Raw genomic sequence first — 24,551 nt, 5'->3', positions numbered from 1 at the left:
CAGAAACCACATAGTGGCTCACAACCATCTGTAATGGGACCTGATGCCCTCTTTTAGTGTTGTCTGAAGACAGCTACAGTGTATTCATATACATATATATATACATATATATATATATATACATACATACATACACATACATACATACATACATACATACATACATATATATATATATATATATATATATATAAAATTTAAAAAAGAATGGAAGAGAATGACTACCTACATGAGTTGTGGTAGGAAAGGGTATCTTAGAGAACATAAAAAAGAAAGCTTCATGGAACAATACTTAATTTGGGTACATTAAAAGTATTTCCCTCAAAAAACAGGTATTAGTGCAATGACAAGATATCAAAAACCAATTAGAAATTGCAGGGAAACCCTACAGCTCACAAAATCTATACCAGAAGATCAGGCAGGACATTTACATGAGCACAAACGATAAGATATTTTCAAATTCATTTGAGATGACAAAAAGAAACCAAAGCAAGTTGTGAATAAAACTTTACATCTCTTCAATTGACAAAAATTAGAAAAGTTAATGCTAAACCTTAGCAATGGGAAAAAAAAAAAAAAAACAAACGTCCCTCGAGTAGGAGGATATTCAAGTAGTTTTTCTGGGAACTTCGTACTACTTATGTTAGGGTTTGTTAAGGTTTGGTTGTTTTGGAAGGTGGGTTTTTGTTTTGTTTGTTTTAGACAGGGTTTCTCTGTGTAGCCCTAGCTGTCCTGAAACTTGCTCTGTAGACCAGGTTGACCTCAAACTAACAGAGAGCCACCTGCCTCTGCCTCCCAAGTGCTGGGATTAAGGGAATGTACCCACCACCACCCAGATCACATTTTTTTTAATATTAAAAAAAGAAAAAACTGGAGGCTGGAAATGGTATCACATACCAGAAATTACCAGCACTTGGGAGGCTGAGGTAGAAGGACTGTTGAGTTCAAGGCTAGTCTGGGTTATACAGCCAGTTCTTGAACAGCCTTGACTACAGAGAAAATCCATGTCTAAAAGGGGGTGGGGGAGTGAAATGCAATTGTATAGAAAGGTGGAAACTCTTAGTGGAGCATTAGTTGTGGAGACCTCAGGGAATTTGAAAGAGGACAGATCCCAAAATACAATGCACAAGGTTGGGTGATAGCAGACCCTGAGGAGATTCCAGGACAGCCAAGGCTACCAGAGAAACCCCATCTAGAAAATCAAATTTTAAAAATATTTCTGTTTTTACAATTAGACAATGGCTTCTGAAATGAGTGGGAAACATGGATTTGGCAAAGAAATGTTTACAAGTAGCTTGAGTGGAGGAAGTCAACGTAGGGAACTGGTCTCTGTACTACTGGAGGAGCTGGTGTTAGAACTACCCACAATGGGGAACTGATTTGACAACAATGGAGATGGTCTGACAACCATCCATCCTGGTGCCTCTACTAGGAGATAAATTCAATCCATCAATTTCTGTAAACCAGCTCTGCTTTGTTGAAAGGACTGGTAATCCATCAAGCTGGTACCCTGCTTACCACCAGGAGGTGCCCTTGGACCGCAACTGAGAGTCGGGAGCTTGACAATTGCTTGTACCTTAGGCAGCTTGGAATGGATGTGGAACCCTTGTCGCTCACATCCCCAAATTCTCTCTGGACCTCTGGACAACGCATTCCTCGATAATGCTCACCACATTTCTGGAACCACGATAGACACAAGAGAGAGGGAAAGCCCAGCCCACGTATATTCATGAATAAACATGACAAAGTATAGTTTGGATAAATGCCTCCCTCAGACCTAACCAGTTCTAACACTTTCTACTCCTCGACTCTCAGTCTCAGTTTCTTCACCAATGAACAACACTATTGCAGTGAAAATTAAATTTTTTAAGGGAAGTCTTACCCCTTCCCACCCAAACAAGGGAGAGATTAGATTAAGATGTGGTAGCGCCTGGATTTCTGAAGTATCGCTCTCAGCAGCCGGAGGTTGAGAAACCCCCCTTCGAGCAGGCCCAGTGAGACAACCCTTTGTCATCAGCACCTTCCACAATGCGCCTAACACCACGATCCATTGTGATGCTTAGAGACTCCCCCGGGCCTTACAGTTTTGCCAAGGCAATGGTTGCTTCCTGAGCCCTTTTGACGCGCAAGCCGCGACCCCCTCCCAAGGCGGTGATTGGCTAGCCCGGGCTGGGGGCGGGCTGACCTTCGCTCCGCAGTGCCGTCACCATGTGACCCCGCCCCCGCAGGGGGGGGCGGACAGTTGTGTGCGGCCGCAGGATTGGTCGCCCCGCTCCTGCGAGGGGGAGGGGAGGCAGGCAGCGCGCACTCGCGCGTGCGTGAGCTGGCGCGCGAGAAAGCGCCCGGTCGCGCCGAGGCTCGAGCGGCCGTCGCCATTTTGTAGGGTTCTCTCTGACGCGGGACCCGCCGCCACCGCCGGCACCACCCGGAGGTAGGAGAGGATGCTGTGGGTGTGTGGGAAACCCAGGAGCGGCTGGGCCGGACCTCGGGAGGGCCGGGTTTGGGGCCACTCATCTTCTGAGGAAGGTCCCGGGAAGACAACGAAAGGAGGCGGGGCCGTGTCCCCGGAGGGGGCGGGGCAGGGGTCGGGCCGAGTCTTTGTTGGGATGTAGGAGCGGAGGTTGGGTCGCTGAGGAAAGGGGTACAGGTGTTGGAGGAAAGTGGGCTTTCGTTCTTCGAGTATGGTGGGAGGTGATAACGCGCTGTGCATAGGTACACAGATTTCCCTCCAAAATCCTGTAACTAGGGACATTCAGATACTTCATGCCTTCCGCTTGCCCTTTTCATCCCTGTGCTAAACCGAAAAGCAGCTAACCTTGTACATTAAATGTGCCTGACCTCACGGATATATATATATATCTTGGATTTTGTTGTGCATTCTGACCCCCGACCTTCTGCTGGCATTGTCACACAGCTTCACTACTTAGGAGCAAACTGCTGTTCCTCTCTCAAAAAGAATTACTGAGGGTCAAGAAAAGCTGCAGTGTTAGTCAGTTTCTCACTTCACACCTGACTTTTGAAATCTTGTTTCTTCTCTGCCAGGCTCTTGTCAGGATGGTGAAGCTGTTCATCGGAAATCTGCCCCGGGAGGCCACAGAGCAGGAGATCCGCTCACTCTTCGAGCAGTACGGGAAGGTGCTGGAATGTGACATCATTAAGAACTATGGCTTTGTGCACATAGAGGACAAGACGGCCGCTGAGGATGCCATACGCAACCTGCACCACTACAAGCTGCACGGAGTGAACATCAATGTGGAAGCCAGCAAGAATAAGAGCAAAGCTTCAACCAAGTTACATGTGGGCAACATCAGCCCCACTTGTACCAACCAAGAGCTTCGGGCCAAGTTTGAGGAGTATGGCCCTGTCATCGAATGTGACATCGTGAAAGATTATGCCTTTGTACACATGGAGCGGGCAGAGGATGCGGTGGAGGCCATCAGGGGCCTTGACAACACAGAGTTTCAAGGTGAACTGTTCTGGGGCTTGGGTGGCAGCTCAAGGCAGAGGCAAGAACACAAGACCATGAGGCTGTGCGAGTGGCCTCTACCATTCTTTTAATTGAAAAGAATAGATCATGTTTACTACTCTTGAGCTTAATTTATTCTTAGGGAAGTAAACATTTTCTATTGTGTTTGCCAAGATGTTTCTCCACAACTGTGTGAGTTCCTTTCTTTGGTCTTCATTAACTTGAGTGCTGTCAGAAGTCGGAGTTGCCTAGGCAGATAAGTAGCTAGTGTGAGAAAGGCTAGAGGTTACGACTTCGTTTCTGTTTTGTTGTGACCCAGAAGCCTTTGAGAGTTTTACACCCTGCTGCTTTCAACGGTGGATGATGGTAGTAAAAAGGAAAAAGGGTATCTAGAGGAAGCACTGTAAGAGAACCTATGGTGAGTCTGGTTGGGTAGATGTGTATCTTTGGGATGTTCAAAATTGTTCAGTATGTGGACTAGAAGCAAAGCCAGGAAACATGTCATTGGCTCTTCTGCTCCATCTAATTTTTTTTTTCTTTAGAAATTGGATAGGAATGATGGTCTTGCTTCTGGAGAAATTCCAGTGAGGACATTATAGAGCTTACTGTATTGTTTATATTGACCATTAAGTGTGTATGTATTATCAACAAGACCATAGGAGCTTGTCTGAAAACACTTGAATCATGTTACTGTAGTAACCACTAGTTATATATGACTACTAAATTTAAATTTATTGAAGTAAATTTTCAAATTAGATTTTCCCAGTGTGGGCACATTTCAAGAATGCAAGAGTCATATGAGGGAATGGCTACTGTGTTAGGAAACAGGTCAAACCCACACTTCAGCAAGTTCATTGGCTATCATGGTTCTATGTGGTACTGGCATGCTGAACCACAATTCAAGGCTACTCTCTAGTTCCTAAGTCAACATCTTTTTGTGCCCTAAAAGTTGAATATACAAAGGTCCTCTGCTAAACCTAGAAAACAATGGTGGGAAAAGGGAAACTTAATCAGAAAAGTGTAACTATGCAAATGGTGAAGCTAACTGGAGGCTCACTGTCATGTACCTACTTCACTAATACCCAGGCCTCTAGTTATCGAAAACTTAGGGTAAAAGTTGTAGCTAATTCCTGTCCTTAACCAGCAAGTTGACAATTGTACTCACTATGCTTTTCCTCTTACAAACTAATGATCTTTCATGAAAGGATGATAGTAAGGTATTTAGTGCCTTTTGACAATAAAAGCAATGTATAATGAAAGTTGAATACTATTTGCAACCATGATTGTTTCTACTCTGGTTAGGAAAGTACTTAAAATGTGACAGGGCTGGAGAGATGGCTCAGCCGTTAAGAGCACTGGCTGCTCTTCCAGAGGTCCTGAGTTCAATTCTCAGCAACCACATGGTGGCTCACAACCATCTGTAATGGGATCCAGTGTCCTCTTCTATCTGAAGAGTAACAGTGTACTCACATTCGTAAACAAATCTTTAACAAAAAAACAAAAATGTGACAGTTAAACTTTGTTTTTCATTTATATTTTTCTTTTATTTTGGAACAACACTTCAACTCTCAAAACAATTATTTTCACTTGATGTGGAAGGTCATGAATGGACAGGGGAGAAAGAATAAGGAAGGAGTTCCTGCCCCAACCCCCTCAGTTTTGGGGTCATCCAAGGGCTCCACAAATACTAGGCAAGTGCTCTACCATGAGTTCTGTGTGTTCCCATCCCTGAAGAGGGTAACAAAATTTTAAAAAGTACTAAATCTGCAAATAAATTCTCAATGTATACTATTATATGCCCTTATTTTTAAGGGAAATGGGAGTTAAGAGGATGAGTACATGGGATTTTGTTTGCTTGTATTTTGGTGCTGACTATTGGACCCAGGATCTTGAACATGGCTGTGTACACAGTACGAGTTATGCTTCTTTTCCCTTGTATTTGCTTAATAGATATAATTACATAAGAAACAGGGAACTGAATAATGCAATGGACATATTTTTATTATATAAAATCATTTCGATAGAAAGTACAGACAATAAACTGAGTTGAAAAAGAAGAATCATTTATTGGTATCACATTCTGTTTCTGGCTCTTCTGAAGAGTGATTTACTCTTGCATACATATGCAGATATTTTTGTAATTAACTAATTCTTTTTTCCAGAATGTAATATAAAGTTTAGTATTGAGTAACTGGGTTTTTTTTTTTTTTGTTTGTTTTGGTTTTTTTTTTTTTTTTGTTTGTTTTGTTTCTTTGCTTAGTCTGCCCTCAAAATCATAATCCTCTTGCTTCAGACTTCTCGGTGCTAAGGTTGTACATAAAAGACTGTCATGTATCTTCTAGAAATTACAATCTAGATATCAACTTGGCATCTTGTCCAACTTAATGCCTTTTTGATCTAAAAGGTACCATTTTGAGCATCTTTTGAATCTGTGTTTTAAGTTTCTGCACTGTATAACTTCTAAACATAGACTGAGTTTACCTGGGTCTTTGAAGATTTTTCCTCTCCACAGGCAGCAGTGAATGCAATTTGATTGGAAACCATAAAGAAGCTGTTCCCAAGTAACCATCCGGGCAGCTGAATTGGGAAGGATATGCAAAAACTTAGGGGTGTTGTTTCAGTGACAAATCAATGGATCATTACTGTTACCTAAGTCTCCAGTCTTCTGTGGACCCTGATCCAAGACAGAATTTCAGAATTAGGATTAAGCTTTCCCACCTTTATTTTAAGTCTCTTTTGTTCCAGCTTTCAGGAAAAAATGCTTTTTCTGGCTGATCTTCTGGTAAATATCGGAAAATTTCAGTAACTTAGAGGTTTCACAAAATCCTAAGAATTTGGTCTGCCTGTACCTAGTAGAGTGGTAAAATTTTACCTGTTTCTAAAGCACAGAATTTTGGAGATTTTTAAAATGAAAGCCCACATATCTTTGGAAAGAATGCAAAACAAGGAAGCCATCTATCATTTATTTTACAGGTGTTCTAGCTCTAAGTCAAAATTACTGGAATCCTTTTCACAATTGTAGAAACAGACTGCCACATTAAAGCATTTCCATCCTCCACACTAAAAGCATGAAGAGGGCAGAAACATCACATACAATCTATAAAGTATTTCATGGACTCAGAATCCATGAAAGTCAACAAATTCAATTGCATTTTCCCCCTTAAACGTAGACTTCTAGATGTATGAGCCAACCCACAGTTTTCTTTCTAGATTAGCATGGTTATTCTGACTTCAGAATTGGAGTAATGTGGCAGTTACACAGTTCAATGTCACTATGTCTGTTTGAAAGCCAAGTGGTTTATACTCTCTATAAAGAACTTTACATATATGGTATAAATAAGGATAGAAATGTTTCTGACAAGTACATGTAGCACATACTGCTTTCAGAGAATCAACACCATCTATCCATTGACAGCATCAGTGGTTATGATGAAGACTAGCATCTGGGGTCATAAGCTTGAGCATTGTTTTGTTTTGAGACAGTTTCTCCATAGTTACGGTTATCCTTGAACTCAAGAGATCCACCTGACTCTGCTTTGATCCCTGAGTGCTAGGATGAAAGGTATGCACCACCACAGTCTGGTTGAGCATCTTTGTTCTCACTAAACATCTTTGTTTCATGTTGGAGACAAGGGTCCCTGGATTGGGTGGTACATGAAAACTCTTGGGCAAAAGAGTTCTTAGCTATTTTTCAGTGGTAATTTTCTAGAAGTATGTATATGTGTATTGCTTGAATGGGTGCTCAGAGTTCTTTAGGCAACTGTAGAGAAATCCCCATGAAGAATTATATTCTGCATGGTAGGATAAATGATCATTCTTTTACACGAGAACACAGTTCCTAAGTTAGTGCTGTTTTCATTTTATTTTTGTTTGTTGTTGGGGATCAAACGTGGCCTTTCATACAGTAACCAAGTGTTAATTAAACCACTGAGCCCAACCCAGAACCTGGTAATTTTTAGTATCTATTCTAAGGGGCTTTGTTCAAATCGTTCTGCTTGTGAGGAAAGGAGTTGAAATCTATAGAGGGTCTTTTAATTCTACAGTCACAGATGAAGCTAATAAGTATGATTTGGGTATCCAACCTAACACATAGACAAATTCCTGGAGGAGACATGGTGGATAAGAGATCGCTGTTGACCATGGTGTCCTACATAAATGCTAAGGGGCATTTGTTTTTCTCAGATCTAACATGAATTGAATTCATAGATAGAAAAGATGTCTTCTAAAACTTCTATTATTAGTGAGGTTTTGGTAGATATATAGTTTGATTTGGAAAGTAGTAACAGTCATAGTAAAAGACAGCAATCTTTGCATTGGGGAAAGAAGTTACTGAGATAAAAATCTAGGAGAGTCTCCTATGTTACTGGGTATAAACAGGATCTGACTGATCAGGGACTCCAACTATCTGAGTTTTACTTCTGTTGAAACAAAATTTTTGGATAGGATTGCTGAAGAGGCCCAGGAGTGTGTATGTCTGTATTTTATGTTTACTTTTATTTGAGTGAAGAGTGTTAATGAGTAATAATTTTAATCTGTTTCCTCAAGGCAAACGAATGCATGTACAGTTGTCAACTAGCCGGCTTCGGACTGCCCCTGGGATGGGAGACCAGAGTGGTTGCTATCGGTGTGGTAAAGAAGGACACTGGTCCAAAGAGTGCCCAGTAGACCGTACAGGGCGTGTGGCAGACTTTACAGAGCAGTACAATGAACAGTATGGAGCAGTACGCACACCTTATACTATGGGTTATGGGGAGTCCGTGTATTACAACGATGCCTATGGAGCACTCGACTACTATAAGCGCTACCGTGTCCGATCTTATGAAGCTGTGGCGGCGGCAGCTGCAGCTTCCGCATATAATTATGCAGAGCAGACCATGTCTCATCTTCCTCAAGTCCAGAGCTCAGCTGTGCCCAGTCATCTCAACTCCACTTCTGTTGATCCTTATGACAGACACCTATTGCAGAACTCTGGCTCTGCTGCCACCTCTGCTGCAATGGCTGCTGCTGCTTCCTCTTCCTATTATGGAAGGGACAGGAGCCCACTACGTCGGAATGCAGCTGTGCTCCCCACAGTTGGAGAGGGCTACGGTTATGGGCCAGAGAGTGAGATGTCTCAGGCTTCAGCAGCTACACGGAATTCTCTGTATGACATGGCCCGGTATGAGCGGGAGCAGTATGTGGACCGAGCACGGTACTCAGCCTTTTAAAAAAACTGGAGGTGAGAGTGGGGTGGATGTGGTTGAAATTTGCACTTAGTTCCCTACAAGAGACCTTTGCTTCACTGAGGAGCCAGACCAAACAGGACCATACCAAAAAGCAAAAATTACATGTTTTAAGTATTTTCTGTAGTCCAGGCCACAGGTTTATTTGGCCTGTTAAGGGGTTATTGTGATTCTAATGTGTTACTTCTGAAACATGAATATGCTCAGTAAGAATTTTATTTAACCAGTTGACTAGTTGCAAAAAGATGCTTGGTATGAAGAAAAAAGGTAGGGAAAGCTAACATGTTGGCTCTTTGTTGTATAAGTAGTTATTTTCTCATCTAGGAAAAACTAAGGCTCAGCATCAGTACTTTGCCTATGATCATCTGGTATCTCATGTTAGAGCCAAAATTCGGACTCAGAGCTGACTCTAAATTCTGGCCAGTTGGTGGTGGCACACACCTAATCCTAGCACTTGGGACACAGAGGCAGGCAGAGCTCTGAATTTGAGGACAGACTGATATACAAAGTTCCATGACAGCCAGGTTACACAGAGAATCCCTGTCTTTAAAAACCAAAATAAAATGATACTACTAAACTGCTGTGATGGTTAAGGTGAAGGGTACATTTGGGAGCTAGTAATGGACGGCATAGTGAGAGTTTTAACTAACTTCAGGGGTTTCCAGTTTGCTAATAAACACTTCTTAGAGTAATGCACATCTTTCATCTCAGTACCAGGGAGGATAAGGGGCAAGGATTATGGCCAGTTAGATGAAAGCCTAGGTTACACAGCAAAGTCTAGGAAATATAGCAATACCCCAACTTACAGAAAACAAAACCCAACTATTTTATGTTATTAGCCTTCATCAAAGGAAAGTCTAAGACACGTCAGTATTGAATACTTTCATATTTGTGTTCTATGAAGTCCTTATTTTAGCCCAAAGTGTCCATCAGTTTGATATAGGCACTTACGCCCTATTTCTTTGTAGCCTATGATAAAATTCCTGTTTCTCTGGGACAGTTTTATGTTTTGAGGGAATATTCAATTTGATAAAATAATTTCTGATGTGCCAAAATCTTATACGTGATGATAACACAGTAAGTTTAATGTTTCCCTATTTCAAGAAATGTGTATAGAATCGGGATGGTAAGAATTGGGGATATTCAAAGACAAGTAAATTTCACTGGAATGGAAATGGCATTTATCATTTATAGTTCTCTCTTGGTTTTCCTTATGCATTGAAATTGAGCATCATTTGAGTTAAAACTCCAGCAGTGTGGTTACCACTGACACTTCAATATTCTCCTCCTCTTATGCCCTGAGTTTATATATGTATTAAGAATGGCATGCATGTTTTCTTAAGTTTGTATGCTATACAGTTGTGTCTGAGACTTGGGATTTCTTAGAAACATCATCCAGCCATGTGTTCAGCATGTGAATGGAGTTTGCTAATTTTACACCTGGGTTTACTTTGAGAGATACCTCTGATAAAGTTAGTATAAATCTTCTGGATAACTTTTTTCTCTCAAGTACGTTTCAAAGTTAAACATTAAATTAGTATATTTATAGCCTTTAAGGGTGTTTTTAGGACATTTTAACTTCAATCAGTAGGTGCTCAATTAACCTCTTTTTAGTGATGACTTTTAAAGAAACTTACCTTCCAGGTGTGAACCTCAAATGGACTGAATAACCCTGAGTTGGTTGCAGTCCCAAGAGCCTGATGTTAATGAGGCTGCCAGGATGAAATACTACACAACTATTGGGGATCCAAATTCGGGTCTCACCCTAACAGAACTGATGCAAGAACATCACAGCTTTTGAAGTCGATTAGCACAGATCAAGACCAAGATTTGGCCCTGTGTCTGTATTAAGTAAAGGAATTTGGTGTGAGTTAATTTTCCCCCCTGCCATTGGTGTCTGGAGTTCCCACCATCAATGGAGGAATTAGACAGTCTTAGCAGTGGTTTCTTCTTTTGCTTTGTTAAGGGTTATTTGGTCAATTAGGAAACTACTGCAACTATGGTTCTCAATTGACAGTGTGACATGCAGACACCTTAAAGGGTGAATGAACAATTATTCTTTAATGGTATTCTTTGTGACTCTGCTTTTTAAATGTTTTCTTTGGAACGTCTGTAATAGTAAGACTGGGCTGGGCGTGCATGGGTGGTGGATGCCTGTAGTCCCAGCCACTCAAGATTGCTTCAGAACAGAAGTTTATGCTCATATTGGACAACATACTTAGATCCCATCTCTTAAAAAAAGAACTTGACTGTTATCTGGTATCTCAGAATCTTGTTTTTCCTGTATCCCCAAATTAATCTGTAGTTATTGAAAATGTACACCTTCCTTTGAAACCTTCTACTACAAGGGTTCCCTGAGTCAAGGAGAATGCCAGGTTTATACTACCAGCAGTTTACATCTCATGCAGCATGTAGCTTAAGTAGGTTCCTAGCTGTACCCATTACTTTGGGGTGTTTTGTGGGATATACATTCAACCCAAAACCTGGCTTGATTTTGTTTTGTTCTTTGTGTCACCATACCCCACCCCCACCTCCATTGGAATACAGGACAGGACCAGGGTCCATGTACTCGGAACCAGACTGCACTCCAGGCATTGTATAAGCCTCTTGTGTTCTGCTTTTTTTCAGGTAGGATAATTGCGGACTGAACCCTCGGGCTGCGGTCATATATGAGAACTTGGTCCTCGCGGTCCCCTTTGCCAGGATGTTTCCATTGCTTCATGTTTCAGTAAACAAAGGAATTTGTGACCAACTATGTTTTTCTTTCTTAATTTAATTCTTCTAAGTTGACTTCTTTCCTTGATGATAGTTGTCTGTAGCTTTTCACTCTTATATTCTCAGCCTCTGAACAGCCCTAGGTAAGGATTATGCTGGCATCCCCCCTTTTCCTGTACAGTGGAAGCCCCTCTTAATCTTGCTTTTCTTAGGAGTTGAGCCCTTCTCCCTACCTCCCTGCAGCATCTTCTTTCCCTTTAAAATGACCATGTAGTGGCAAGCAGCCTTTATCTCTTCTGTTAGTTCTGGACTCTTAACGTTGAAGCTAGTCTTCTAAAGTTGCTAGGACCATTGGGATTTTGTTGTTGTTTTGGTTTAATTTTGTTTTAGGTTTTGTCTGACCTGTGATCGTGGTACAGCATTTGCTGAAATTTAGCCTTGTTTTATTCCACTCTCCCCATTTTTTTTTAAATAAATGTTTCTAACACTTAATCTTTTCTTAACTGAGTGACCATTATTTACCACTAGTGTCTTCTGATTCTTAACTATTTATGCTTGAGCACACAAATTCAAATGTGTGAATGCCTAAAATGTACAAGAAAAAATTGAGCACAGCAATATGGTTTCAGAGGTTAGCTAGAATCTTGAAACACTGGACACTTAGGTATATCTGATCAAGCTCCTTTCTCCAAAATAACCAGAGCTATTCTACAACTGAAAGGTTAACCCATCCAAAGAGCCAAGGCACTAGTGATAGAAGTCCTACAGAAAATCCTGCATCATAAAGTAACTCCTAAATCCTGTCAAATGGACTTAACACACTGTTCTGGACCAGTGTAAAGAATGAACCTAAGGGGATGGACTGGGGGCTCAATGAGCAAGCAGAGAACCCAGTTCAGTTCCCCAAACCCACACAATAACTTAGAACCATCTATATAACTTCAGTTACAAGAAATCTGATGCCCTCTTCCGACTTAATCAGGTACTCATACACTTGGTAAAAAAATTTTTTAAAGAATAAGCATTTTAGGGTTTGTTAACGCCCTCCCTGATAGACTTGATAGACACTCTCATTCATGCTTCCTTTTCATTTTTCTATGTATTTTCAAACAAATTGTCCCTAGTAGCCCTACTGGACCTAGAACATGCCATGTAGAACAGACCAGTCTCATACTTGTGCTGATACTCCTGCCTCCCAATTCTTGGGAGTAGACATAAGTCATCATTCCTAGATGTTTATTTATCCTTTATTAATTAGGGGTGGGGGTGCAGAGCACTGAAGAGATGACTGAGCAGATAAGAGCATGGACTGCTCTTCCAGAGGGGACAGGTTCAACTCCCAGTATGAATACTGGTGGGCCCAGGGGATTTGATGTCCTCTTCTAATCTCCAAGGGTAAGTGTAACATCCATGTGGCAAAACATCCATATACGTAATTTTAAAATCTTAAAAAAAAAAAAAAAAAAAAAAAAAAAAAAAAAAAAAAAGGCTAGACATATAGAACACAAAGCCTGGGGTTAGTTCCCTAGTCTTTTCCCAAGTGCAAAATTCCCTTATGAGTTCTTAAAAGTGATTTCTTCTCAGTGTTAAGATTTCTGAAAGGATTAGGCTTTGGTTAAAATGAATGTGATGGGTCTTTTTGTTTTAAGGGAAGCTAGTTTTTAAGATAGCATTCATAGCTCATGTTGGCCTTGACATCATTATGTAGCTGAAGTTTTCCTTGAACTCCTACTGATCCTTCCCTTTTAATGCCTCACGTGCTAGTGTTCAGGTATAAAGCACCACACCTGAGTCACTAACACAGTAATGCTGGGTCAGAAAAAGGTACTTTGTACAGAGAAACAAATATGCTGGGTCCATGGCATACACCTATAATTCCAAGACTCACAATAGTTAGGGTTATCAGGAGCTAGAGGCCAGCCTGGGCTATGAAACCAAATCTCAGCCCTTTTAATTTTTTTGAGTGTGAGTGTGTGTGTGTGTGTGTGTGTGTGTGTGTGTGTGCGTGCGTGCAAAAGCTGAGATGTCCATAACGGTATCCACCTGAACTAGCTGGCCAACCAGTCCTAGTGTCCCCTCCTGCCCCTGTCCTACTTTTCCCAACTCTGGTGTTCACTTAAGCAACCAGCTTCTCCAAGAGTCCTAGGAATCTGACCTCTGGTCTTATGCTTGAACCATAACCATTTTAGTTCTTGGTTCAGGGTCACATGTAGCCTAACCTGGTCTCAGGTTTATTTTATATCTGAATAGGTCCTTCACCTCCTGATCATCTTGCCTCCTGAGTGCTGGGATTATATGCATGCAACTGTCTAGTTCTATGTCATGTGGATCAAACACAAGGCTTCATGTATGGTATGCAAGCACCTTACCAACTGAGCTACATTCCCAACCCAAAACTATTTTCATTTTTTGTTTTGAGATATTTCATTTATCCCTTGCTGGCTTCTAATTTGCTATAGCTAAGGCTGGCCTTGAACTCTGATCCTCCAGCTTCTACACCCAAAGTTAAAATTATAGGCAGGCATGAGCCTCAACCAACAATGAGAAATTATTTTAATTAATATTTTATAAATCTTGAGCTCCTGTATATAAAATTGAACGATGAACTAAACCCTACTTAAGGTTTACTGGCCCGTTTGAAAATGGTGGCATGAACATTTGATTACATGTGAAATTTTCTTCATTTGGATTGAGGGTACTGGAGACAAAGCACAAAACCTTATGTATGCCAAATGCCCTTAAGTTATATAACCCCACCCAACACATTTTGTAAGACTTTATTTTATATGAATGGTTATTTTGCCTATGGAGGCCAGAAGAGGGCATTGCACAGATACTACAGACACTTTTACCACATGGGTACTGGAAAATCAAAACCCCAAGTCTTCCATAAGAGAAGCCAGTGCCCCTAACTGCTGAGCCATCCCTCCACTCCCTTTCACTTTCCTTTGAGATAGGAGGATCTTGCTTATTTGTTATCCAGGCTGTCCTCAAACTCTGTCCTGTATCATCCTCTCACATGCTTTGGTTACAGAAATGTACCACCACTTCCAACTCCACATATACCTTACAATTTTCTGACTTTTTGAATAGAAGCCAGAATGACAAGAGGTCCATGCCTACACTCCAACTAGCAAATGAAGTACAAAGCAAACAAATGAAGTACAAAAGGCCCATTTTAATTCCAACATTTCACCAGAAAGTGGGATTGTCCCTGTTGTCCCACAAAAGAAATTCAGACAAAGCCACTAAGAAAGATTTCTTTGTGACTGGTATGCACATCAGACAAAACTAAGATGTGTAGGGACTGAACCAATCACGGTGATGCATGCCTTAAGTCACAGGACCCACGAAGCAGAAACAGGCAGGAGGATCTCTGTCTGAGCTACAGGATAGCCAGTACTACACAGAGAGACACCTTGGCTCAAAAATAACAGAACAATAAAATGAACGGGTATTGACCGCCCCAGAAATCTCTGGTGGCATTCCACATTTGTGTGTACATCTATGTAACTGTTATATGCCACGTGTAGACAAGTGCCCATGGAAGCCAAAAGACAGTGTTGATACTATTAAGCTAGAGTTAAAGAGTGTTGTTCGCCACCACAGGGGTGGAGGGAACTAAACTCACATCCTTTCCAAGAGCAGCATGCTAACCCATCTTTGCCAGTGCATGAACTTTTATATAATCTGAGTGGCTAGTCACTACAACTTTGATGAAAATATTATATAAAGAATTTCTTTTTCTTTCACTTGCCCAAAATAAATAAATACTGGGAAAAACCTAAGTGTTCAACTAGTTAGAACTGCCAAAGAATAAAATGTATGTTTCTAAACCTCAGTTCTTACATGAGAAGCTACACGTTGTAGGTATAAAATTCCTTTCATTTACCAAGATAAAGTTCTTCTACCTAAGACTATTTCAGAGCCCTATGAAATTTCTCTAATGTTCCTGAACTCCTTTGCTGTTTGAACTCCTGCTACATACCAGAATATGCTGATCAATGTATTCCTTCTAAAGAAATAAACCTTAATCCAGCTGTGCTAAGCACTATAAAGAGCTAATATGTAAACATCAAAAGTCTACAGAGGTGGCTGTCCCAAATGGAGGGGGAGAGACACACCCATTAGCCAAAAAGGCAGCTCTAAGGCTTGAGCAAAGCTGTGGGGGAAAACCACAGAGTTAAGATATGGGAGCCACTCACACTGAACCATAGCAAACTGAAGGAACTTCACTTTCACCTTGGAAGATACAGGTTTCTCATAAAACCAATTTTTCTTTAAAGATCACCGATGGAAAAGTATTAACAGTACTGTAGATTAGGTTAGTGTGCTTACTGTTCTAAAGTCAGTAAAATGGAGATTAAAAGTACATTGTAGATATAATATGATTCATAGGCACAGATGCATTCAAATGACAGTCTGGATGAAGGGCTTAAATCTCTGAAATTGATCAAGCTGGCTCTTCTTTTCAACAGTGGCTGAGCACCTGCTGTGGGCCAGGCCATGTCTGAATTGAATAGTACAGAACACAGTCCCTTGGAAAACTGAACATGACAGGTAGGTTAGGAACGTACGTCTAAAATCAAAGCTGTAGGGTTAAGACTATATACTGCATTGTAACCACTTACTTGCATTTAAAGACTGCAAAGCCTGATGAAGTGAATGAAACACACTTGTAATCCTAGCACTCAGAGTGTAAAGGCAGAGGATCAAGAATTTAAAGTTAGGCTGGAGAGATGACTCAGTGGTAAAGCTCATAACCATTTATAATGGGATCTGATGCCCTCTTCTGGCATGCAGGTGTACCTGCAAATAGAGCACTCACACAAGCAAAGACGACTTTAAAGTTATCTTCCACTACATAGTCTGGGTTACATGAGTACTTATCTCAAGAAGTGAGGGCCCAGATTCCATTCCCAGCACACACATGGTGGCCTATGACTATAATTCCCATCTACAGGGATCAAATGCCTTCTTCTGACCTCCATAGGTACCAGGCACAAATGTGGTCCACATACACACTTGCATGCAAAACATTATACACACACACACACACACACACACACACACACACTTTATTTTTTTTAAAGGCAGAACTACACTAGTCAGGTGTGGTGGCACATGTCTTTCTTTAATCTCAGTGGTAGAAGGTGAAGTCCCTATGTATTCAAAGCTAGCCAGCTCGGTCTACATGGTTCCAGGCCAGCCAGAATATAGATTGTCTCAAAAACAAACAAACAAACCTACACTTATCAGTTGTCTACAGAGATAGCAAGTATGGGGAATGGTGAGAACTGAGGTAAGTTGCTGGCCCAGTTTGGGAAAATTGGGAGAAAATAATATTCCTGTCCTTTTGCCTCCATGATTTTCTTCCTGTGCTGTGTGAGCCTGTGTGAGGCAAAGCCCTACCTAGGGACTGGGCAAAGCTCAAGCAAGGAATATCCCTAACAGCAGAATTCTGTGAAATAGAATTACAAAAAAGTAAATACAAAGGAAGTAAATTTAACTATGATTTAAATGCTGATTTAAATATCAGTAGCTGGGAGAAAAGTGGCCAGACTCCTTGAAAACTTCCTGGTGCTAGTGCAATGCCTTTGTCAAAGGGAGAAGCACAGAACTACTGAGACTCAACTCTGCTCCTGTAACAAAGCCTTGCTTAATCTTTTAGGTCTGCCTGTGACAGTCTTTGACCTCCTTCCCTCTGATTTCCAGCTACAAAGTGAAGACAGGAACAGAAAAGTATGCAATGCACTGCACGGAACTTTCCCCAAGGACAGAAAGAGGTTGGTTGTCTACAAAATGGCTCCCCCAAATGGGAAGCAGTCTGCCTAAGTTTGTTTCCACTGCAAAAGGTCCACTGCAAAAGCAGCCAATGCTCTTAACCACTGAGCTATCTTTCTCTAGCCCCAGTTGCTAAACTCTTAAATTCATTGGCTGGGACAATTCTAGCCCCAAAGTGACCTTTCTTAAGTCCTGTGGTACCACACCAGAATTTAGAATCTATCTCTGGACTGACGCTCAGATTTTTACAGGACAGCTGCTAGGGCAGTTAAGAACACTGGCTGCTTTTATAGCCTGAAGAGATGGTACATACCTTTAATCCCACACTCAGGAGGCAAGAAGGTAGGAGAATTTCTATAGGTTTGAGACCAGCCTGATCTACACAGTGAGCTTTATGACAATTAGAACTGTATAAAGACCCTGTAATCACCACCAACAAGAAAAAGTTAAATTTAAAAAGCACTGGCTGCTTTTACAGAGGAATCAGGGAATCTGACAAACTCTTTGGGCCACCATGGGCACTTCACACACATGGCATATAGACATGCAGATAAAACATAACAGTTTGCAAGGAAGCTCATCATTTAAGGGATAGTTTCCATAAAACATTTACTACCATTTATTTTATGTGTTCCAGGAAATAAAGTGGGGTTGTAAGGGTTGAAACTCAGCAGTAGAAACTTGGATATATGAGGTATACAGCAGAGAATTTTCTGTCTGAGATTTATAAGAATGATCAATGAGTAAGCAAAAAAAATTAAGTACCACAAACTACACAGTCTAAGAAAACTGGTAGCCTTTAAACACAGTCAAATGTCACAGGAGGGTTCAAGCTATACATAAAAACACTGACTTGGAGACTGTAAAAAAAGCTAAGGGTGAACTCTCCAACATATATTCCTGGGACCCCCCAACCCCAGGAAATACATATTTGAGAATGGAGATCAGTCTATTGAATTGCAGTCTCTTGACATAGGGAATGGTAAAACAGTAAAAGGTGAATGTCCAATGTTTAAAAAGGTCAGTGAGATGAACCAGCAGGTAAAAGTACCTGTCACACAAGCCACATGATCTGAGTTCAATCTTTAGAACACACAAGGCAGGACAAAACCAGACCCCCAGGACCTGTCTTCAGACCTCCACGCCTGCACCATTTATACCCCTCCCCGCTCCTCTCCTCTCTCATACATGTAAATAGATGTAGGATGTTTAAAAGACCAAGTGCACAGAGTTATCAACAATCGTAGTTTTGAACAAACAACACCTGGACATGCCATCATACCCATCCAGTGTCAACACTGTCTGAAACACTTCAGCTCTAAGTCCAGACTATTGTGTCTTATGAATTACAGTGCTTTTATGCCTTCATAGAGACACAGTGGTTAATAGAGAAAATGGGCTTTTAATACCTGGCTTATATTGTGCTAGCCTGTTTCCCTCTACAAATGGTTGTTTTGAATTGATGGCTTGAGTTACAGTTTTTAAAACTGATTAAGTAAATGAATTATGGCTTAGGTTTAGGAAAAGTTTTTCTAACAATTTTCTAAAAATTTTTTCTAACAATTGAAATAGCCCCAGTGGTGTCATTTTGTTTTCTGTATTTATACAAAATAGTTAATATATTCATATTCAGCACTGACAGTTAAGAAATCAAAATAGCAAGTAACTGAATTAATATTTAATACTGTTGTTTCACACTTGAATTTTTATGTTAAACATAAAACACATAAAAAACCACAGAACAGGGAGATGGCTCTGCATAGCTAAAATTCCAGCATTCCTACAGCAGAAGAGAGGTGAGCTTGAGGGAGCATCAGAGCAAGCTAGTGCCATGTGCACACCCACAGACATGACAGAAATATATGCAGGCAGGCTAAGAACTATAAAATAAGCACATCTATCTCATCAGCATGCAAATATGCTCACCCATAGTAAACAGACTTATACTTATCTTTATATATCCACATGGTAAGAAATTGTCACCAAAAACAAGGAAAATGTTTAAGTATCCCTGATCTAGATTAATTCACTTTTCTACCTTTATGTGTGTGTAAAATAATTTCAAAGATACAACAGAGAAGGGGGGGAGGCGCACAAAACCATAGCAGCTTCACTGCCTAAAAACTTATCTTTCTTTTCATCTTTTCACCAAGTGAGTTAGGCCTGGTTATGCAGCTCTGTAATTCAAGTTACTCCAAGAGCCTTAGGAGGACTTCGAGTTCATGTCCAGGATAAGTAATTTGCATAAGCATGTGCAGTGACCTACACTTAATCCCCAGACCAGAAAAAAGAAAGCTCAAACTTACTGCTGAAAACAAATCCCTTATCAGGATTACCTAGAGGACTGACAGATCCAAATGCAAAAAGAAAAGGAATCTACCATGTTTTAAAACATCAGTGTAGTGTGCATGAAACAGAATAGTTACCCAGAACTCTCTACTCAGGCATCTATTTTCCTGTCATTCTAAATTTTTGCTAAATTTTATTAAAAATAATTGGACTTCTTTTACTATAAAAGCACAGACATATATATAGTCATTGCTTAAGTTCTCCTCATCCTCTGAACTATAATACACTATAAAACAATGAATACATTCTAACTCACAATTTTATTTACTATGTTCACTTCCTTAATATAAAGCTTATTTGGATGAGGGAAGCTTCCATTACTCTTGGTGGTGAAGACAACATGTAAGACAAACAGGATAGGAAATAATACAGTCTTTTAAAATAAAAAACGGCATGGCTTAGTACAAAACTAACTTTGCATTGGTAGAAATAGAAGCTGGATGAAAATAAGTTTTAAGAGAAAACTGAAGCAAGGAGCTTAGCAAGTAAAGGCACTTGCCATTAATCCTGACAACTTGAGTTCCATCCCCAGGACTCATATGGGATAACCAACTCTTACAAGATGTCCTCCTCTGACCTCCACATGCATCTCTCTCTCTCTCTCTCTCTCTCTCTCACCCACACACACACACACACACACAGTAAAAAAATAAAAAATTAAAAGCAAAAACTGGCTAGCAAACAATGGAAAAGGTTTTACAACAAATAAGTGGAATTAACAAAATTAACTGGTAAGGAAAATATGACCAAACTTTCTCTCTACATGAAGATGACACAATGAAATAATACTGATACACAGGAAAAGAGGAGGAGGCCCAAATATGTGAGTAGAGTGGCCTTATTAAGACTAGCTAATGGGGGCTGGAGAGATGGCTCAGTGGTTAAGAACACTGACTGCTCTTCCCAAGGTCACACACAATTCCCTAGCTATATTGTAGCTATGTGTGTGCTGTGTATGAATGTCAAAGTGTAAATACATGAAGGTCAGAGGACAACTTTCAGTAGCTAATTCTCTCCTTCCACCAAAGGTTCTGGGCATTAAGCTCAAGTTGTCAGTTTTAACTCACTTAAACAGTTCACTACATATTTAAAACCTTTCAACTAAGTAGTCATTTGGAAATCAAACTCTGCTACTCACCTCACACTGCATATCAAGTAAATTTAAAAAGCGGGAATAGAAAGAAGACTCAAGAATTAAACAATTACTGTTCTTGCAGATGACCTGGGGTTTCATTCCCAACATCCCTGTGGTAGCTTACAACGGCTAGTAACTAGATTTAGGGGATACAATACCATCTTTTTCAAGACTTAAGGATAACAGCATGCACATGGTGCACTTTAGATATACATACACAAAAATGTTAAAATGCAAAAAGGGGATCTGGAGAGATGACTCAAGTGGTTAGCACTTGGTGCTCTTGTAGAGGAGCTAGCAACCACGCAGTAGCTCACAATCATCTGTAACTCCAGTTCCAGGGAATCTGATGCCTTTCTTCTAACCTGAATGAAGTAGGCATGAACATGGTACATAAACATACATGCAGGCAAAGCACTCATGTACATAAAACAAAGAGTATTCTTATATTCAAGTGCAAAAAACTTACAATCCAAGACAAAACACTGGTTACCCAAAAAGGCTCAAAACCCAGGTATATTTTTAAACTTCCTTACCTGAAAAATTATGAAGTATCAAAAAGCTTTCATCCATACCCAAGTCATACACACCAATTTATAAACAAGATGGAAGTTTAGACATGAAAAGATAAAAAAGCTAAGCATGCCCACACAGGCCTGTGACTCCTAGCACTTCAGAGACTTAAGCAGGAAGATTACAAGGTTAGCCTGGTTTAAATAGCAAGTTAAGGATAAGCCACAGACAGAGGGAGACCATGTCTCAAAAAACTAAAAGGGGGAAAAGTGGGTGGCATACTCCTACAATCCCAGTACTTCACCAGCAGAAACAAGCTTGCACTTTTAGGCTAGACTGAACTGGACTACATGGTAAGAAACAAAACTCTTTGTCAAATAACCAAAAATACCTAACACTTATCAGTTGGATTTTGAAAATTTTGTTTTATAACATATAAGAATGTTTTAAAAGCAGATGCAGAGGCAAGTAGATCTTAGGAAGTCTGAGGCCAGCCTGGTCCACTTGGCAAATTCCAAGACAGCCAGAGAGCTACATAGAAGAACTGTCTCAAATAGCATACAACCCACACACAGACGCTACTGCAGGCCTGCAAGCCCTTCACAGCCTGATGGATCAGTACTCTCAACTCCAGGTGCATCATGTATGGCGTGTCAGCCTTTACTTTCTCTCCTGTTGGCAGAGTTTTTCAAACTGAATATGCCAAAAAGACCTTCAATTAAAAGATAGTGTGACCATTTCAGTCACCCAGTCTCCTTCCAAGGATAGACCAAATCTCTGTATACCCAAGATTGGAGGGCATGTGGGAAGGGGGAGAGGCAACTAAGGAGGCAAAGTGAGTCAGGTTTGCTGCCCTTATTGACACACAGGGTAAAAAGGGATGATCAGTGGAGTCCAAGGGCCAGCTCACAGATGCTCATTATGCTAGTGAACGAAGGAATAGAAGAGTTCAAAGGAAAATGTGTTTACTATTAAAACAGAATTAGCAGGTCACTCATGCCAGTGCTACCCCTGTCTACTCACACACCAGTGCAGCCTCATGGAATGCTCACTCACTCACTTGAAATAACAGACTAAAATAATTTCAAACCACTATAATGCTGGAAATCATAGTATATGTTAGCCTCTAACTCTGGTTCTTTAACCTGTAGATCACGACTCATTTGTGTTAGAAGAACCTTCCCTTTCACAGGGGCCTCATGACACTAGCAAAATTAGTTATGAAGCAGCAACAAAAATAATTTTTTTGGTTGAGGGTCATCACAACATTGGAAACTGAAAAAGGTTTCAGCATTAAGAATGTTGAAAAACCACACTGCTCTAACTGGTTACATAATTACCAATATAACCTGGGACTCCTGCTTCCACCTCCCCAGTTGTGGACCACCTAAGTACACTACTATATCAGTAGTTTTGCAAGAGCTAGAGATTAGGCCCAGGGCTTCGAGCATGCTGAATATGTTATCAACATAGCTACATCAGCAGCTCCAACTCATCATTTCCAATTTACTGTTTCCCACTGCACTTTATAGTTTTCCAGCATGTCAGTGAGTAGAATTTTGTTTGAACCACATGATGTAATATGGTCAGTCCTTGAATTCTGAATCACTTCAATTTTCAAGTGCTGCTGAGATTACAACAGTATGCCATCATATTCAGCCAACAGCTTTTTCTATGTGCATATGTATGTATGCCAGAGTTATAAGCATGTGGATGTTAAGAGGACACAGTGTAGAAGTTGTTTCTCCACTAAGTGGGTTCCAAGTCATGAGCTTTGCCAACAAGCACCTTCTATCTGAAGCAGACATAGTAAGAGTTCAAAACCAGTCTGGGTACATAAGTAGCAAAAGCATATTTTTTATTTAAGAAAAAGCTCTGATCCAACCCACACTGAGTGATGAAAACATTGCTAAGATGTTAAAGGAACTAGGGACCACCTGACAGACATGGTAAGAAATCACCAAGGTCTATTCTAACATGTCAATAAAAACAATCCATTTAGACAGGATGTTCCATCTGATAAACAATTTTATCTTATTTTTGAGGTTGGGTCTCACTATGCAGCTCTTACTCTTCAGGAACTCAAAACTCAATCTGTAGACCAGGCTGGCCTTGAACTCAAGAGATCTGTCTGTCTCTGCTTTGCAAATGCTTTAGCACAAAAAAGAAAAGAAAAAAATATATATATATACCACCACACCCAGATCTAAGTGCTAAGAGCTAAAAACAAAGCCTGGTTGGTGTATCTTTTATTTCTCCTTCTCACCCTAATCCCCTTAAAAGCTCTAAAATTCCCAGCACCTGGGAATTTGAATATTCCCAGGATACCGTATATGAAAGTATCCTCAAGCCTGTTGAATCAACAAATATTAAGTCTCTATCTTCTGAGACTGTGCCACTCCCAACCATCACATCAAGAAATTGTGCTAAAACTCCAAGTGTACAACGTAATTACATCTATCCTTTAAAGAAAGAGGAACCAACATAGGTATGAACCTCTCCAAGATAGTGGCAAAGAAAACCAACTCGGCCAGAAAGGAAAAATTTGGTTAGAAAAAATTTCCTGGAAAGATTGAAGAACACACATGCATCACCTAGCACAGTATCTCACACTACAAAAAAAATTACCTTTGTCCACAGAGAGCTGTCACAATCCCAGCCATCTATAAATTAAAATGAGTCAATGAGACAGACAGAAGCAGCTAATAGAAAACCTCGAAGTCGCCCAAGACAAGAGCAACTCTTTCATCTCTATCTATCATCTTTATGTCCTTTTATCCTGGCATAACATGGGTATCCAGTAGTGGCCAAGTAAATGATGGCCTTTCATGTTAAAACATGAAAGACAAATTGCTTTTAATAAAAACATGACACTAAGACAGTTGCTCCTCACTGCATTCAAATACTTGTCCTCACTGTTGATAGACTCGGTAAGTTTATCAAGAACTTATAAAGGAGCTGCTGTGCTCTTTACACCTCATCTAAAGGCATGAAGTACAAGCTAAGGGATGCTTGTTGAACTACTCATGTAGTTTCTTGATTTAGCAGAAATATACAAATGGTGAAATGCATCATGAGGTAGTTCTGGCCTATAGAGTAGCTAAATATACTCTGATGGGAGCCATACCTTCATTTTCCCAAAGATGAAAGCTACCTCTTCTTCCTGAAAGTAAGTCAAGGGAGACATGTTTACTGAGAGGTAACACAGATGCAAGTACACATAATGATTATTTCTCCAGCAAGTGAAGAGTTACAGTTCTAAACCACTAGTTAACTGGCTTTATAACAAAAATAGAGCAGTAGGAAATGTCTTCATTGATAAAGAAGCCTACCTGAGTTCTGTATCTTTTTTTATTTTGTACCTAAA

General features: G+C 40.4%; 1 protein-coding gene across 2 annotated transcripts; it reads left to right on the top strand.

Annotated features, from left to right (window-relative positions):
- The first annotated feature begins 2,349 nt into the window (after positions 1 to 2,349).
- LOC308417214 (RNA-binding protein 4B) lies at positions 2,350 to 11,900 on the top strand. 2 transcript variants are annotated; one of them, XM_080912373.1, is made up of 4 exons: positions 2,350 to 2,431; positions 3,043 to 3,466; positions 8,012 to 8,684; positions 11,317 to 11,900. In XM_080912373.1, exons 2-3 carry the CDS (start codon positions 3,055 to 3,057, stop codon positions 8,671 to 8,673), a joined length of 1,074 nt encoding a protein of 357 aa, XP_080768499.1. In that variant the 5' UTR covers positions 2,350 to 2,431; positions 3,043 to 3,054; the 3' UTR covers positions 8,674 to 8,684; positions 11,317 to 11,900. The 2 variants fall into 2 exon arrangements, with proteins under 2 accessions (XP_080768499.1, XP_080768498.1); XM_080912372.1 differs by lacking the exon at positions 11,317 to 11,900 and having other exon boundaries at positions 8,012 to 11,187.
- Positions 11,901 to 24,551: the final 12,651 nt, after the last annotated feature.

Source organism: Micromys minutus (genome assembly GCF_963924665.1).
Source record: "Micromys minutus genome assembly, chromosome: 2".
Taxonomy (NCBI): Eukaryota; Metazoa; Chordata; class Mammalia; order Rodentia; family Muridae; genus Micromys; species Micromys minutus.
Note: the sequence above shows the minus strand (reverse complement) of the source record. Positions and strands in the feature narration are given on the sequence as shown.